The sequence below is a fragment of the Scyliorhinus canicula genome, chromosome 16 (genome assembly GCF_902713615.1).
Source record: "Scyliorhinus canicula chromosome 16, sScyCan1.1, whole genome shotgun sequence".
Taxonomy (NCBI): domain Eukaryota; kingdom Metazoa; phylum Chordata; class Chondrichthyes; order Carcharhiniformes; family Scyliorhinidae; genus Scyliorhinus; species Scyliorhinus canicula.
In genome coordinates this window covers 6,831,697-6,848,400 of record NC_052161.1, presented here as the reverse complement: position 1 = coordinate 6,848,400, position 16,704 = coordinate 6,831,697, and the positions used below count along the sequence as shown (strand labels likewise).

At 57.1% G+C, this 16,704-nt stretch overlaps 1 protein-coding gene across 1 annotated transcript in view; it reads right to left on the bottom strand.

Annotated features, from left to right (window-relative positions):
- The window catches only part of hoga1 (4-hydroxy-2-oxoglutarate aldolase 1), a 36,322-nt gene extending 30,842 nt beyond the window's left edge, over positions 1 to 5,480 (bottom strand). Inside the window, exon 1 of the mRNA XM_038822382.1 lies at positions 5,138 to 5,480. Within this exon, the coding sequence (XP_038678310.1) occupies positions 5,138 to 5,336 (199 nt within the window). The 5' untranslated portion in view covers positions 5,337 to 5,480. The remainder of the gene's footprint in view (positions 1 to 5,137) is intronic.
- Positions 5,481 to 16,704: the final 11,224 nt, after the last annotated feature.

Sequence of the window (16,704 nt, the reverse complement as noted above, 5' to 3'; positions counted from 1 at the left end):
CCTCGGACCACGTGCGGCCCGTGGGCGCCGCCATCTTCCCCTCCTCGGACCACGTGCGGCCCGTGGGCGCCGCCATCTTCCCCTCCTCGGACCACGTGTGGCCCGTGGTCGCCGCCACCTTACCCGGCCCAGGACCCCTGCCCCCCGGGCACCTCATCCGGCCGCTCGTCACCTGCAACCGCCGACGACCAGCCGTGTGTCGCCTTGGCCACGATTGACCAGTCTCGTCCACACAACCTCGTGACTGCTTCAACCAAAGTGAAGGTCAATGGGCACAGGATCTCCTGCCTGCTGGACTCCGGAAGCACCGAGAGCTTCATTCATCCCGATACCGTAAGGCCCTGCTCCCTCGCGGTACACCCCGCTAACCAGAGAATCTCCCTGGCCTCCGGGTCCCACTCCGTGGCGATCCGGGGGTACTGGATCGCCACTCTCACTGTCCAGGGCGTGGAGTTCAGCAGCTTCCGCCTCTACGTCCTCCCCAACCTCTGAGCTGCCCTGCTACTCGGCCTGGACTTCCAGTGCAACCTCCAGAGCCTAACCCTGAAATTCAGCGGGCCCCTACCACCCCTTACTGTGTGCGGCCTCGCGACCCTAAAGGTCGACCCATCTTCCCTATTTACAAACCTCACCCCGGATTGCAAACCCGTCGCCAGCAGGAGCAGACGGTACAGTGCCCAGTACAGGACCTTCATCAGGTCCGAGGTCCAGCGACAGCTTCGGGAAGGTATCATCGAGGCCAGCAACAGTCCCTGGAGAGCTCAATGGTAGTGGTGAAAACTGGGGAGAAAAACAGGATGGTCATTGACTACAGTCAGACTATCAATCGGTACACGCAGCTCGATGTGTACCCCCTCCCTCGCGTATCTGATATGGTCAATCAGATTGCACAGTACCGGGTCTTCTCAACTGTGGACCTGAAATCTGCCTACCACCAGCTCCCCATCCGTAAGGCGGACCGTCCATACACTGCCCTTCGAGGCAGACGGCCGCCTTTACCACTTTCTCAGGGTTCCCTTTGGCGTCACCAACGGGGTCTCGGTCTTCCAACAGGAGATGGACCAAATGGTTGACCGGTACGGGCTGCGGGCCACCTTCCCGTACCTGGACAACGTCACCATCTGCGGCCACGATCAGCAGGACCATGACGCCAACCTTTCCAAATTTCTCCACACCGCCACTCTCCTCAACCTGACCTACAACAAGGAGAAGTGCGTGTTCAGCACGATCCGCTTAGCCATCCTCAGCTATGTGGTCCAGAACGGAGTTCTGGGGCCCGATCCCGACCGCATGCGCCCCCTCGTGGAGCTCCCCCTTCCCCACTGCTCCAAGGCCCTCAAACGATGCCTCAGGTTCTTTTCTTATTACGCCCAGTGGGTCCCAAACTACGCGGACAAGGCCCGTCCACTCATTCATTCTGTTTTTCCCCTCTCGGCCGAGGCTCAACAGGCCTTCAACCGTATCAAGGCCGACATCGCCAAGGGCGCGATGCACGCGGTCGACGAGACGCTCCCCTTCCAAGTGGAGAGCGATGCATCAGACGTCGCTCTGGCCGCCACCCTCAACCAGGCAGGCAGGCCCGCGGCATTCTTTTCCCGCACCCTACATACCTCCGAAATTTGGCACTCTGTTGAAAAAGAGGCCCAAGCCATTGTTGAAGCTGTGCGGCATTGGAGGCATTACCTGGCCCGCAGGAGATTCACTCTCCTCACTGACCAACGGTCGGTTGCCTTCATGTTTGATAGCACACAGCGGGTCAAGATCAAAAACAATAAAATCTTGCGGTGGAGGATCGCGGTCTCCACCTACAACTACGAGATTTTGTATCGGCCCAGTAAGCTCAACGACCCCCCTGATGCCCTATCCCGAGGTACAGCCCAGAGGTGGACCGACTCCGGACTCTGCATGACGATCTCTGTCACCCGGGGGGTCACACGTTTTTACCATTTCATCAAGGCCCGCAACCTGCCCTACTCCATCGAGGAAGTCAGGGCCATCACCAGAGACTGCCAGGTCTGCGCGGAGTGTAAGCTACCGGCCAGACCGTGCGCACCTGGTGAAGGCCTCCCGCCCGTTTGAACGCCTCAGCGTGGACTTCAAAGGGCCCCTCCCCTCCACCGACCGCAACACGTTCTTCCTCAGTGTGGTCGCCGAATATTCCAGATTCCCCTTCGCCATCCCGTGCCCCGATATGACGTCTGCCACCATCATCAAAGCCCTCAACACAATCTTCGCTCTGTTCAGTTTCCCCGCCTACATCCACAGCGACCAGTGATCCTCATTCATGAGCGATGAGCTGCGCCAGTACCTGCTCAACGGAGGCATTGCCTCGAGCAGGACGACCCGGGGAAACGGGCAGGTGGAGAGGGAGAATGGGACGGTCTGGAAGGCTGTCCAGCTGGCCCTACGGTCCAGAAATCTCCCGGCCTCCCACTGGCAGGAGGTCCTCCCCGACGCACTTCACTCTATTCGGACTAATGAAACCCCCCATGATCCTCTCTTTGCCTTCCCCAGGAAGTCCACCTCCGGGGTTTCGCTCCCGATATGGCTGGCAGCTCCAGGACCCGTCCTCCTCCGTAGGCAGGTTCGACTCCACAAGGCGGACCCGTTGGTTGAGAGGATACAGCTACTTCACGCCCGTGTCGCGTCTTTTCGTCCGACGTCACTTCGTCCAACGACACTTCGTCCACGTCTTTTAGTCCAACGTCTTTTTGTCCGCCCGTCTTTTGGTCCAACGTCACTTCGTCCAATTATCCAATTACAAATTAACTCCGTATAAAACCATTTAATTGATAAAATGCAAGTACAATGCAGCAAGTGAATTTAATTGTTAAAATGCAAGTAATTGATAAAATGCAAGTAAAATGCAAGTTGAAAAATGCAGTTAAAAAGTTAAAAAATCTAAAAATGCAGTTAAAAAATCTAAAAGTTTACTAATTACTTAAAATTCCCGAAATTACTTAAAATTGATGTAAATTGTAAATTCCCGAAATTCCCTAAAAGTTAGATTTCCAGAACTGTACCCGAGAGAGAATAATGGAGAGAGGACAAGATGATTTGATATTCTACAATTCCGACAGACACAGATATAAGTGGGAGTCTAATTGGATTTAGACAATGAGTGCAGTTCTGAAAGAAGCAGATTTAAACTCGACTTTCGTCGAGTGATTAAAACCTCTGGTTGGCAGTGGGTTCTGACATTACAGGTCTGAAATGATCAAATATTCCATCAGATACAATGGCTCTCATCACGCTGGAGCATACATGGGTGAATATCCTGCAGCTTATCTTAATAATGTCTGGAGATCAAGCAGCACAAATGCAGAACTCAACATCAAGAGGCGAAATAGATGGAGAGGATCCTTGAGCAGTAACATTGAAAAACTAAATTAAACTATTTGTAATTGGATAATTGGACGAAGTGACGTTGGACCAAAAGACGGGCGGACAAAAAGGCGTTGGACCAAAAGACGTGGACGAAGTGTCGTTGGACGAAATGACGTCGGACGAAAAGACATAGCACCCTTCACGCCAACCCGCAGTACGCCTACGTAGCGAACCCCGGCGGCCGCCAAGACACAGTCTCCCTCAGGGACCTGGCACCAGCTGGTTCCACACAGACACACACCCCCGGCCCGGCGCCACCCTCCCCTCCCCTGGCGCACCCCACCGCAGCCCCCGCTCAAGAACAATCTGTCCTCCCCCTGCTCACACCCGGGGATGAAGAGGATTCCGACACGCTCCCGGAGTCACCGAAAACCAAACCGACGCCGGAGTCACCGCCAGCACTGCGCCGATCTCAATGGCAGATCAAGGCTCCGGACCGCCTGAATTTGTAATATTATCTGTACTTTTAAAACACATCTTTCTGTATATAGTCCTCCACCACCCCCATGGGCTCAATTTTTTTAACAGGGTGTGAATGTGATAGTCACCACTGATGGATATATTGTATATTGAGGATGTCGATGTAGGTGCTTTACGGTCAGGCTGCTATACTACAGGTACGGGGGTAGATCCCTGCCTGCTGGCTCCGCCCAATAGGCGGAGTATAAATATGTGTGCTCCCCATACAGCAGCCATTTCGCCAGGTGCTGTAGGAGGCCACACATCTCTGTGTAATAAAGCCTCAGTTGTATCCAACTCTCGTCTTTGCGTAATTGATCGCGCAACACTAATGTTTGCAGAAGGCGAGAGCCAGACAAGAGAGCATTGGAATAGTCGCAGGTGTAACAGTGGCACGGAAGGGTTTCAGCAGTAGAAAAGCTGAGGCAGGGAAGGAGATCGGCAATATTCCAGGTAGAATTAGGCAGCCCCCACGATGGAGCGGGTCTGCGGTGGGCTCAGGGTTGACCGGGACACTGAGGTCGTGAACATTCTGCTTGATCCCGAGACATTGCACTGGGTGGCTAATGAAACCAGCTCTGAGGGAACAGAGCTTGTGGCATGGATACAAGGCAGTGGCTTTGGTCTTCACCATAGTTAGCTGGGGTGACGGACTAGCATCCTTTCCGGGAATTATTAACCACTGACACTTTGGTTTAGATCACTAAGATGCGGGAACAGTCAGCTGGAGGGAACTACAGCTCAAAAACAACAACTACTTGCATTTATATAGCCTCTTCAATGTGGTGAAACATCCCACCAATGTGGCACCAAGCCGACGTTGGAGGTATAAGAACAGTGATCTGAGCTCGGCCGAAGGTCGGCATTATGAACCATCCTGGAGGTGAGGGAGGGATTTTAGGGAGGGAATTCAGGGCCCAGACCAGCTGAAGGCACAGCGCCAATACTGAAATGATGAAAGTCCGGACGACGGACAAGAGGCCAGGATTAGAGGAAGGTTAGAGATCCCGGGAGGGGGGGGAGGCTGGGGAGGTCAGAGAGGTGGGAAGGGAGGGGCAAGACAATGAAACAGGGCGGGAATTTTAAATTTGAGGTGTTGCCGGAGCAGAAACCAAATGAGATTGGCACACACAGCGGGCGGTGTGTGGATGGTACTTGATGCTATGGGCGGCAGAGGGTAAGATGAAATCAAACACACCCTCGTGAGTGCGACCCTGACCAATTCAGCTCCACACAATGCCCCTCATTAAATTGTTCTAAAAAGTGCAAATGTTCACACAACACACATTACCTCTGAAAGGGATCTTGCTCAACTCTTGCACGTTGCTCTCCAGTTGCTGATAGTCCACTTGCCCCTTCTGGTTAAAGGGGGTAACGATGGGGGGGTAAATACCCCTCAGGTCCAGCCTCCTCCCTGAGCTGATACTTCGGCCCTGTTTGAAACCCCTCCACCCCAGACATTTCCAGCTCAAAACTCTCCTCAGAAACATTTCCTCAACCAGGAGTAAACCTTCGTCAGGCTCCAACTCTGCACACAATGTAACCAGTGGCTTGGAATACAGAGTCCTTTTATAAACCACGCCCACTGACAATCTTTGTGTCTGTGTATGCCTGTTGTGATTTGAGAGGAGGCGCCAGAAGTGATTTTTCCCAACTGCTAAAGTTTTTTCTACAGGTTAAAAATGTTTTCAAATGCCTGGCGAGGGGCTTTGGGTGTTTGCGGAGTGGGGGGGAGGGGGCTGGCAAATGTCCCATGGGACCTCCAGGCAGGCTCAATTCATAATTAACCATCTGTGACCTAAATACAGAGTGAGCAGGGTTTCTGATTACTGCAGCCAGGAAAACGGGCCCAGACTTGTTTTCAATAAACTCTTTCTTCTCATTACTGCCAGTCTTAGCCCCCGATTCTAATCCCTAAACACAACCCTGAACCCTAAAGACAATCCAAATCAATCCCCCCTTCCCACAACCTTTAAACCCCGACCCCCTCTCCATTGACCTCTAAACCCCGACCCCCTTCTCACAACCTCTAAACACCGACCCCCTCCCCATAACCTCTAAACCCCGACCCCCTCACCACCTCTAACCTCGACCCCCTCATAATAACCTCTAAACCCCGACCCCCTTCTCACAGCCTCTAAACCCCAACCCCCCTCCCCATAACCTCTCGACCTTGACCCCCTCCCCATAACCTCTAAACCCCGACCCCCTCACCACCTCTAACCTCGACCCCCTCCCCACAACCTCTAAACCCCGACCCCCTCCCCATAACCTCTAAACCCCGACCCCCTTCCCACAGCCTCTAAACCCCGACCCCTCCCCACAGCCTCTAAACCCCGACCCCCTTCCCACAGCCTCTAAACCCCGACCCCCTCCCCACAGCCTCTAAACCCCGACCCCCTTCCCACAGCCTCTAAACCCCGACCCCCTCCCCATAGCCTCTAAACCCCGACCCCCTTCCCACAGCCTCTAAATCCCGACCCCCTTCCCACAGCCTCTAAACCCCGACCCCCTTCCCACAGCCTCTAAACCCCGACCCCCTCCCCATAACCTCTAAACCCCGACCCCCTTCCCACAGCCTCTAAACTCCGACCCCCTCCCCATAACCTCTAAACCCCGACCCCCTCCCCACAGCCTCTAAACTCCGACCCCCTCCCCATAACCTCTAAACCCCGACCCCCTCCCCACAGCCTCTAAACCCCGACCCCCTCCCCATAACCTCTAAACCCTGACCCCCCCTCATAACCTCTAACCTTGACCCCCTCCCCACAGCCTCTAAACCCCGACCCCCTCCCCACAGCCTCTAAACCCCAACCCCCTCCCCACAGCCTCTAAACCCCGACCCCCTCCCCACAGCCTCTAAACCCCGACCCCCTCCCTACAGCCTCTAAACGCCAACCCCCTCACCACAACCTCTAAACCCCGACCCCCTCCCTACAGCCTCTAAACGCCAACCCCCTCACCACAACCTCTAACCTCTAACCCCGCCATAATATGGTCCAATGGCATATGCCTCCAGGGCCATGACGCCGACCAAGCAACGGTATGCCCAGATCGAAAAGGAATGCTTGTGTCTCCTGACAGGAATAGTCAAGTTTCATGACTACGTATACGGCCTGCCAAAGTTCACGGTGGAAACAGACCACAGGCCTTCAGTCCACATAATCCAGAAGGATTTAAATGACATGACACCTCGGTTACAGTAAATTCTTCTTCGTCTCCGCCGATATGACTTCGAACTCGTCTACACACTGGGTAAGGAGCTGATCATCGCGGGTGCCCTATCCCGATCCATCACCACGCCGTGTGAACAGGGCGGCTTCATCTGCCACATAGAGGCACAGGTGCAGTTGTGTGCCAGCAACGTACCAGCCACTGATGAACGAGTGGTCCAGGTACATGAAGAAGCTGCCAAGGATCCTCTACTGCAGCGCGTGATGCAACACCTCGCCCATGGCTGGCAAAAGGGGCAGTGTCCCCAGTTCTTTAACGTTAAGGACGAGTTAACGGTCATTGAGGGAATCCTTCTTAAACTGGATAGGATCGTCATTCCTCAAAGCATGCCAGCTATGGTGCTCAGACAGATCCATGAGGGTCACCTTGGGGTCGGAAAATGTCGATGCAGAGCTCGGGAGGCGGTTTATTGGCCGGGCATCAACCAGGGCATTGCCGACACGGTCCTCAACTGCCCAACCTGCCAGAAGTTTCAACCTCAGCTCAGCCCCAGGAAAGACTACAACAGCACGAGCTTGTCACCTCTCCGTGGTCTAAAGTGGGAGTAGACCTCTTTCATGCCAATGGCGTGATTACATGCTCTTGGTCGACTCCTTCTCCAGTTACCCGGAAGTGGTGAAATTGTCGGACCTCACGTCTAGGTCTGTCATCAAAGCCGCAGAGAGACGTTTGCCAGGCCTGGGATACCACTCACAGTAATGAGTGACAACGGTCCATGTTTCTACAGCCAGGAGTGGTCTGATTTTACCCGATTCTACAACTACAGAGACATCACATCGAGTCCTCATTACCCGCAATCAAACGGGAAAGCCAGGAAAGGGTCCATATTGTCAAGCGGTTGCTGTGCAAGGCTGCAGACTCAGCCTCCGATTTCAACTTAGCGCTGCTGCCCTACAGGGCGGCCCCTCTGTCGACTGGTTTGTCTCCGGCGCAGATGCTCGTGAACCGCAACCTGAGGACGACTGTTCCAGCCATTCACATTCCAGACCTTGCCCGCCTCACGGTGCTGCAAATGGTACATCGGTCCAGGGACCAGCAGAAGATCACGTATGATGCTCATGCCAGGGATCTGCCTGCGCTGGCTCCAGCAGATGTTGTTCACGTCCAGTTGCCTGAGGGAGGATGGTCGGCCCCAGCTGTTGTTGTCAGGAAGGCCGCCCCAAGGTCTTTCATTGTTCAAATGGCTGACGGCTCCATTCTCCGGCGCAACAGGAGGGCGCTGCGGAGAGTTCCCCGTCCACTGCCTAACCGCATTGCTCCGCTGGTTATCATGCCTCCTCCGGAAGTCGCCTGCCACGAGGCCACCGATCTGCCAGCGATCCCGCCTGTCCACGACACGGCCGCAATGCCAGCAATCCCGCTGCAATGCCAGCGATCCCGCCTGTCCATGATCCCGCCGCAATGCCAGCGATCCCGCCTGTCCATGACCCCGCCGCAATACCAGCAATCCCACCTGTCCATGATCCCGCCGCAATGCCAGCGATCCCACCTGTCCATGACCCCGCCGCAATGCCAGCGATCCCGCCGTAATGCCAGCGATCCCGCCGCAATGCCAGCGATCCCGCCTGTCCATGATCCCGCCGCAATGCCAGCGATCCCGCCTGTCCATGATCCCGCCGCAATGCCAGCGATCCCGCCTGTCCATGATCCCGCCGCAATGCCAGCGATCCCGCCTGTCCATGACCCCGCCACAATGCCAGCGATCCCGCCGCAATGCCAGCGATCCCGCCTGTCCATGACCCCGCCGCAATACCAGCGATCCCGCCGCAATGCCAGCAATCCCGCCGCAATGCCAGCGATCCCGCCGCAATGCCAGCGATCCCGCCTGTCCATGACCCCGCCGCAATGCCAGCGATCCCACCGCAATGCCAGCGATCCCGCCTGTCCATGACCCCACCGCAATGCCAGCGATCCCGCCTGTCCATGACCCCACCGCAATGCCAGCGATCCCGCCTGTCCATGACCCCGCCGCAATGCCAGCAATCCCGCCGCAATGCCAGCAATCCCGCCTGTCCATGATCCCTCCGCAATGCCAGCGATCCCGCCACAATGCCAGCAATCCCGCCGCAATGCCAGCGATCCCGCCGCAATGCCAGCAATCCCGCCGCAATGCCAGCAATCCCCCCTGGCCACAACACCGCCGCAATGCCAGCGATCCCGCCTGTCCATGACCCCGCCGCAATGCCAGCGATCCCACCGCAATGCCAGCGATCCCGCCTGTCCATGACCCCACCGCAATGCCAGCGATCCCGCCTGTCCATGACCCCGCCGCAATGCCAGCGATCCCACCGCAATGCCAGCAATCCCGTCTGTCCATGACCCCGCCGCAATGCCAGCGATCCCGCCGCAATGCCAGCAATCCCGCCGCAATGCCAGCAATCCCCCCTGGCCACAACACCGCCGCAATGCCAGCGATCCCGCCTGTCCATGACCCCGCCGCAATGCCAGCAATCCCGTCTGTCCATGACCCCGCCACAATGCCAGCGATCCCGCCGCAATGCCAGCGATCCCGTCTGTCCATGATCCCGCCGCAATGCCAGCGATCCCGCCTGTCCATGATCCCGCCGCAATGCCAGCGATCCCGCCTGTCCATGATCCCTCCGCAATGCCAGCGATCCCGCCGCAATGCCAGCAATCCCGCCTGTCCATGATCCCTCCGCAATGCCAGCGATCCCGCCGCAATGCCAGCAATCCCGCCGCAATGCCAGCAATCCCGCCTGTCCATGATCCCTCCGCAATGCCAGCGATCCCGCCACAATGCCAGCAATCCCGCCGCAATGCCAGCGATCCCGCCGCAATGCCAGCAATCCCGCCGCAATGCCAGCAATCCCCCCTGGCCACAACACCGCCGCAATGCCAGCGATCCCGCCTGTCCATGACCCCGCCGCAATGCCAGCAATCCCGTCTGTCCATGACCCCGCCACAATGCCAGCGATCCCGCCGCAATGCCAGCGATCCCGTCTGTCCATGATCCCGCCGCAATGCCAGCGATCCCGCCTGTCCATGACCCCTCCGCAATGCCAGCGATCCCGCCGCAATGCCAGCGATCCCGCCTGTCCATGACCCCGCCGCAATGCCAGCAATCCCGTCTGTCCATGACCCCGCCGCAATGCCAGTGACCCCGCCGCAATGCCAGCGATCCCGCCTGTCCATGACCCCGCCGCAATACCAGCGATCCCGCCGCAATGCCAGCAATCCCGCCGCAATGCCAGCGATCCCGCCTGTCCATGATCCCTCCGCAATGCCAGCGATCCCGCCGCAATGCCAGCAATCCCGCCTGTCCATGATCCCTCCGCAATGCCAGCGATCCCGCCGCAATGCCAGCGATCCCGCCGCAATGCCAGCAATCCCGCCGCAATGCCAGCAATCCCGCCTGTCCATGATCCCTCCGCAATGCCAGCGATCCCGCCACAATGCCAGCAATCCCGCCGCAATGCCAGCGATCCCGCCGCAATGCCAGCAATCCCGCCGCAATGCCAGCAATCCCCCCTGGCCACAACACCGCCGCAATGCCAGCGATCCCGCCTGTCCATGACCCCGCCGCAATGCCAGCAATCCCGTCTGTCCATGACCCCGCCACAATGCCAGCGATCCCGCCGCAATGCCAGCGATCCCGTCTGTCCATGATCCCGCCGCAATGCCAGCGATCCCGCCTGTCCATGACCCCGCCGCAATGCCAGCGATCCCGCCGCAATGCCAGCGATCCCGCCTGTCCATGACCCTGCCGCAATACCAGCGATCCCGCCGCAATGCCAGCAATCCCGCCGCAATGCCAGCGATCCCGCCTGTCCATGATCCCGCCGCAATGCCAGCGATCCCGCCGCAATGCCAGCGATCCCGCCGCAATGCCAGCGATCCCGCCGCAATGCCAGCGATCCCGCCGCAATGCCATCGATCCCGCCTGTCCATGACCCCGCCGCAATGCCAGCGATCCCGCCGCAATGCCAGCGATCCCGCCGCAATGCCAGCGATCCCGCCGCAATGCCAGCGATCCCGCCTGTCCATGACCCCGCCGCAATACCAGCGATCCCGCCGCAATGCCAGCGATCCCGCCTGTCCATGACCCCGCCGCAATGCCAGCGATCCCGCCGCAATACCAGCGATCCCGCCGCAATGCCAGCGATCCCGCCGCAATGCCAGCAATCCCGCCGCAATGCCAGCGATCCCGCCTGTCCATGCCTCCGCCGCAATGCCAGCGATCCCGCCGCAATGCCAGCGATCCCGCCTGTCCATGACCCCGCCGCAATGCCAGCGATCCCGCCTGTCCATGACCCCGCCGCAATGCCAGCGATCCGGCCGCAATGCCAGCGATCCCGCCGCAATGCCAGCGATCCCGCCTGTCCATGACCCCGCCGCAATGCCAGCGATCCCGCCGCAATGCCAGCGATCCCGCCGCAATGCCAGCGATGCTGCCTGTCCATGACCCCGCCGCAATGCCAGCGATCCCGCCTGTCCATGACCCCGCCGCAATGCCAGCGATCCCGCCGCAATGCCAGCGATCCCGCCGCAATGCCAGCGATCCCGCCGCAATGCCAGCGATCCCGCCGCAATGCCAGCGATCCCGCCGCAATGCCAGCGATCCCGCCTGTCCATGACCCCGCCGCAATGCCAGCAATCCCGCCGCAATGCCAGCGATCCCGCCGCAATGCCAGCGATCCCGCCGCAATGCCAGCGATCCCGCCGCAATGCCAGCGATCCCGCCGCAATGCCAGCGATCCCGCCGCAATGCCAGCAATCCCGCCGCAATGCCAGCAATCCCGCCGCAATGCCAGCGATCCCGCCTGTCCATGACCCCGCCGCAATGCCAGCAATCCCGCCGCAATGCCAGCGATCCCGCCTGTCCATGACCCCGCCGCAATGCCAGCGATCCCGCCGCAATGCCAGCGATCCCGCCTGTCCATGACCCCGCCGCAATGCCAGCGATCCCGCCTGTCCATGACCCCGCCGCAATGCCAGCAATCCCGCCGCAATGCCAGCAATCCCGCCGCAATGCCAGCGATCCCGCCTGTCCATGACCCCGCCGCAATGCCAGCGATCCCGCCGCAATGCCAGCGATCCCGCCGCAATGCCAGCGATCCCGCCGCAATGCCAGCGATCCCGTCTGTCCATGACCCCGCCGCAATGCCAGCAATCCCGTCTGTCCATGACCCCGCCGCAATGCCAGCGATCCCGCCGCAATGCCAGCGATCCCGCCGCAATGCCAGCGATCCCGCCGCAATGCCAGCGATCCCGCCTGTCCATGACCCCGCCGCAATGCCAGCGATCCCGCCGCAATGCCAGCAATCCCGCCGCAATGCCAGCGATCCCGCCGCAATGCCAGCGATCCCGCCGCAATGCCAGCGATCCCGCCGCAATGCCAGCGACCCCGCCTGTCCATGACCCCGCCGCAATGCCAGCGACCCCGCCTGTCCATGATCCCGCCGCAATGCCAGCAATCCCGCCGCAATGCCAGCGATCCCGCCGCAATGCCAGCGATCCCGCCGCAATGCCAGCGATCCCGCCGCAATGCCAGCGATCCCGCCTGTCCATGACCCCGCCGCAATGCCAGCCATCCCGCCGCAATGCCAGCGACCCCGCCTGTCCATGACCCCGCCGCAATACCAGCGATCCCGCCGCAATGCCAGCGATCCCGCCGCAATGCCAGCGACCCCGCCTGTCCATGACCCCACCGCAATACCAGCGATCCCGCCACAATGCCAGCGATCCCGCCGCAATGCCAGCGATCCCGCCGCAATACCAGCGATCCCGCCTGTCCATGACCCCGCCGCAATGCCAGCGATCCCGCCGCAATGCCAGCAATCCCGTCTGTCCATGACCCCGCCGCAATGCCAGCGATCCCGCCGCAATGCCAGCAATCCCGCCTGTCCATGACCCCGCCGCAATGCCAGTGATCCCGCCGCAATGCCAGCGATCCCGCCGCAATGCCAGCAATCCCGTCTGTCCATGACCCCGCCGCAATGCCAGCAATCCCGTCTGTCCATGACCCCGCCGCAATGCCAGCGATCCCGCCGCAATGCCAGCGATCCCGCCTGTCCATGACCCCGCCGCAATGCCAGCGATCCCGCCGCAATGCCAGCGATCCCGCCTGTCCATGACCCCGCCACAATGCCAGCGATCCCGCCGCAATGCCAGCGATCCCGCCTGTCCAGGTGCCGGTGTCTCCTGCTCCACCTCTGCGGCGATCGACCAGAATTCGCGCCCGCCTCAAAGGTTGAATCTATAGACTTTACTCTTGTAAATTTTGTTCAGTTTGCTCTGTATCTGCTCGATAGACACCTTCCCATGTACATATGTTCATTAACTCACCACTTCTACATAGTCAGGCATGTATATGCCCTCACATACCTAAACGTATTTTTAAAAAAGGGCAGATGTCATAATATCCACTCATGTGTATAATGAGATGCAGACAGGCAGTGATTGACACACAGGATGACCAATGAACACACAACACAGAACAACCAATCACCAGACAGGACACCATCACTATAAAGCCCACAGGGCATTAAGACTCTCCCTCTCTCAGGACCCAGCTCCTGAGACAGTCAGAGTGCACTAGTTAGTGAGCACTATCACCATGCGGTAACTAGTAAGTCTGGTCAAGCCAGTAAGAGGTCATCAGTTGGATTAGTAGAGTGTCAACCCACAACTGAACATATACAGCAGTCCATAGTTTAAATAAAACCGTGTTGGATCATCTCTGGTGTCAGATGTTTGTTTCTAGCTTCCCTGCATCCAGTTGCAGTCAACGTCGAACCAACCTGCCCAACACATCAACCCCAACCCCCTCACAACCTCTAAACCCTGACCCCTCCCCACAACCCCTAACCTCTAACCCTTCCCCACAGCCTCTCAACCCTGACCCATCCCCACAGTCTCTAAAATATGAACCCCCCGCCCCACAACCTCTAACCCTGGCACCCTCCCCACAGCCTCTAAACCCTGATCCCTCCCCTCAGTCTCTAAAACCCGACCCCCCTCCCCACAACCTCTAACCTCTAACCCTGACCCCCTCCCCACAACCGCTAACCCCTGACCCCCCCCCCCCCCCACAATCTCGAACCACAAACCCTGACCCCTGTCCCTTTCAGCATCACCAGACTGAGCCACACTCACCATCTCTCTCCCTGCATCTGAACCTGACCATTTGCAACTTGGTATCATATTAACGCCCAAGATAAGACGCAGATGCACGCCGTAACTAAGACCACCCTTCCATCTTTGTTTTCCTTTATTATTTAAGGCGTGTGTGTGTGTGTGTGTGTGTGTTGTTGATAATTAAAGCCAGAATCTGTTTCCCATCCTTCATTGCCCTCGAGCTGAGTGACTCGCTGGACCATTTCGAGGGGCAGTTAAGAGTCAGCCACATCGCTGTGGACTCACATTCTGGACTCACATGTAGGCCAGACCGGGTAAGGATGGCAGATTTCCCCTTCCCTAATGGGGCATTAGCGAACCAGCTGGGTTTTTAACAATAATCTATGATGGTTGTCACGGTCACCATTACAGAGACTAGCTTTGTATTTCAGATTTATTAGCACAATTACAATTTCGCCAGCCGGATTGGTGGGATTGGCTCCCATGTCCCCAGAGAATCAGTCTGGGATGTGGGACCACAGGTCCAGTGTGACATTAGCACCATCTCCCCGTTTCTGCAGTATCGCCTTGGCCTCTCTGCTTCTCAGCCCACCTTCCAAACCCCACTCACCATCCTGGCTTGGAAATATATCGCCGTCCCTTCACCGTCGCTGGATCAAAAATCCTGGAACTCCCTCCCTAACAGCACTGTGGTTGTACCTACACCTCAGGGACTGCAGCGGTTCAAGAAGGAGGCTCACCCCCACCTTCTCGAGTGCGATTAGGGATGGGCAATAGTTGCTGGTCCAGCCAGCGAAGCCCACATCCTGTAAAAATGAATTTGTAAAAAGGAACCCTCGTCCAGGACTTATTACCGATAAACCGGACTTTTCTAGCTGTTGTCTTTAATTTATCAGACACTTTGACCAGTTTATTAGCAAAACATTTTATCCAGGGGCTTTAACTTAGAAGATAAACAAAGGACAAAAACAGGTTCGCCTTTTAACCCAATTTTATTCACAAATCTCTCACTTACACAAAATATGACCCCTAGGTGTTACCAGTACTTTGTGAAGGAGGCTGGCCGGGCTATGATCACTTGATGTGCCTATCACCTCTGGGCTCAGAGCTCAGGGTCCCTGCTTCTTGTGATGGTTGTGCCTGGGGGAACTCCCAGGTCATCGCTGAAGATCTGCTCTAATGTTCCTTCTTTTATACCGGTCCTGCTTGCACGGAGTCGTAGGTATATGCCCGGACCTGGCCTGAGTTCTATTGTCCCATCCAGACTCAAACTCATTAATGGGAATAAACAGGCTACTCCTGTTCAGCCAGGGAAATTCAACCAAGATCCAGTGTCTACTGATACACTCTTCTCCGACCAGCTATTAGCCCATTATGGAGTTTATCCTGTTGCAAAGTTCATCGCCTTTGCCTGGAGATCAGTTACACATTCACAGCATGGTCCTCGTCCTTTTGTGTAAACGTGATGCCTACTGTGAGGTACTCACAAAGTCCATACAGTGAAAACGAGTTTCGGTGTTGACTTGAGTGCTCTTGCAGACGCCCAATATCGATTCCAGCCAGGGCCTTAATTGGCGATTTCTGTTTCTGGCCTATGTATTTTCCCCCTTTTCAGTCTGTTTCCAGTACCGCACAACACGCTCCTTACTCCCATCAATTCCTGTTCAACCATCACCCCTGGCCTCACTGACCGACGTAGCTTCCCAGTTGAGCAACGTGCAGATTTTAGAAATCGCCTCCTTGTTTTCAAATCCCTCCAAATGTCCTCCCTCCTCCCTATCCCTGCATCTCTTTCAGCCTCACAACGCTCTGAGATCTCTGCGCTCCTCTAGCTCTGACCTCTTGAGCATTTCAGATTTTAATTGTTCCACTATTGGCGGCTTCAGCTGCTCAGGTTCGAAGGCCTGGAATTTCTCCCTGAACCTCTCTACGCCACTTTCCTCCTTTAAGATACTCCTTATAACCCACCTAGGGTTGAACAGGTCACGGGACACTAATGAAACCTTAAGTAGGTCCTGGGACACTTATGAGACTGGGGGACTATGGGGAATATGCACTCCCCCACTGAGGAGGCAGGGAGACATCCTGTCTACAATTGGAGGGCCATGAACCGTGAGCTGGCTCCTGCAGTAGGGTAACTACTCTATACTCTTGTTCTGTTTCATTAAACCTCTTTCCTTTTGATTCAACCTGTTTGGCTCGATGTGGACACCTTTTCATTTCATAGAATTTACAGTGCAGAAGGAGGCCATTCAGCCCATCGAGTCTGCACCAGCTCTTGGAAAGAGCATCCTACCCAAGGTCAACACCTCCACCCTATCCCCATAACCCAGTAACCCCGCCCAACACTAAGGGCAATTTTGGACACTAAGGGCAATTTAGCATGACCAATCCACCTAACCTGCACATCTTTGGACTGTGGGAGGAAACCGGAGCACCCGGAGGAAACCCACGCACACACGGGGAGAACGTGCAGACTCAGCACAGACAGTGACCCAAGCCGGAATCGAACCTGGGACCCTGGAG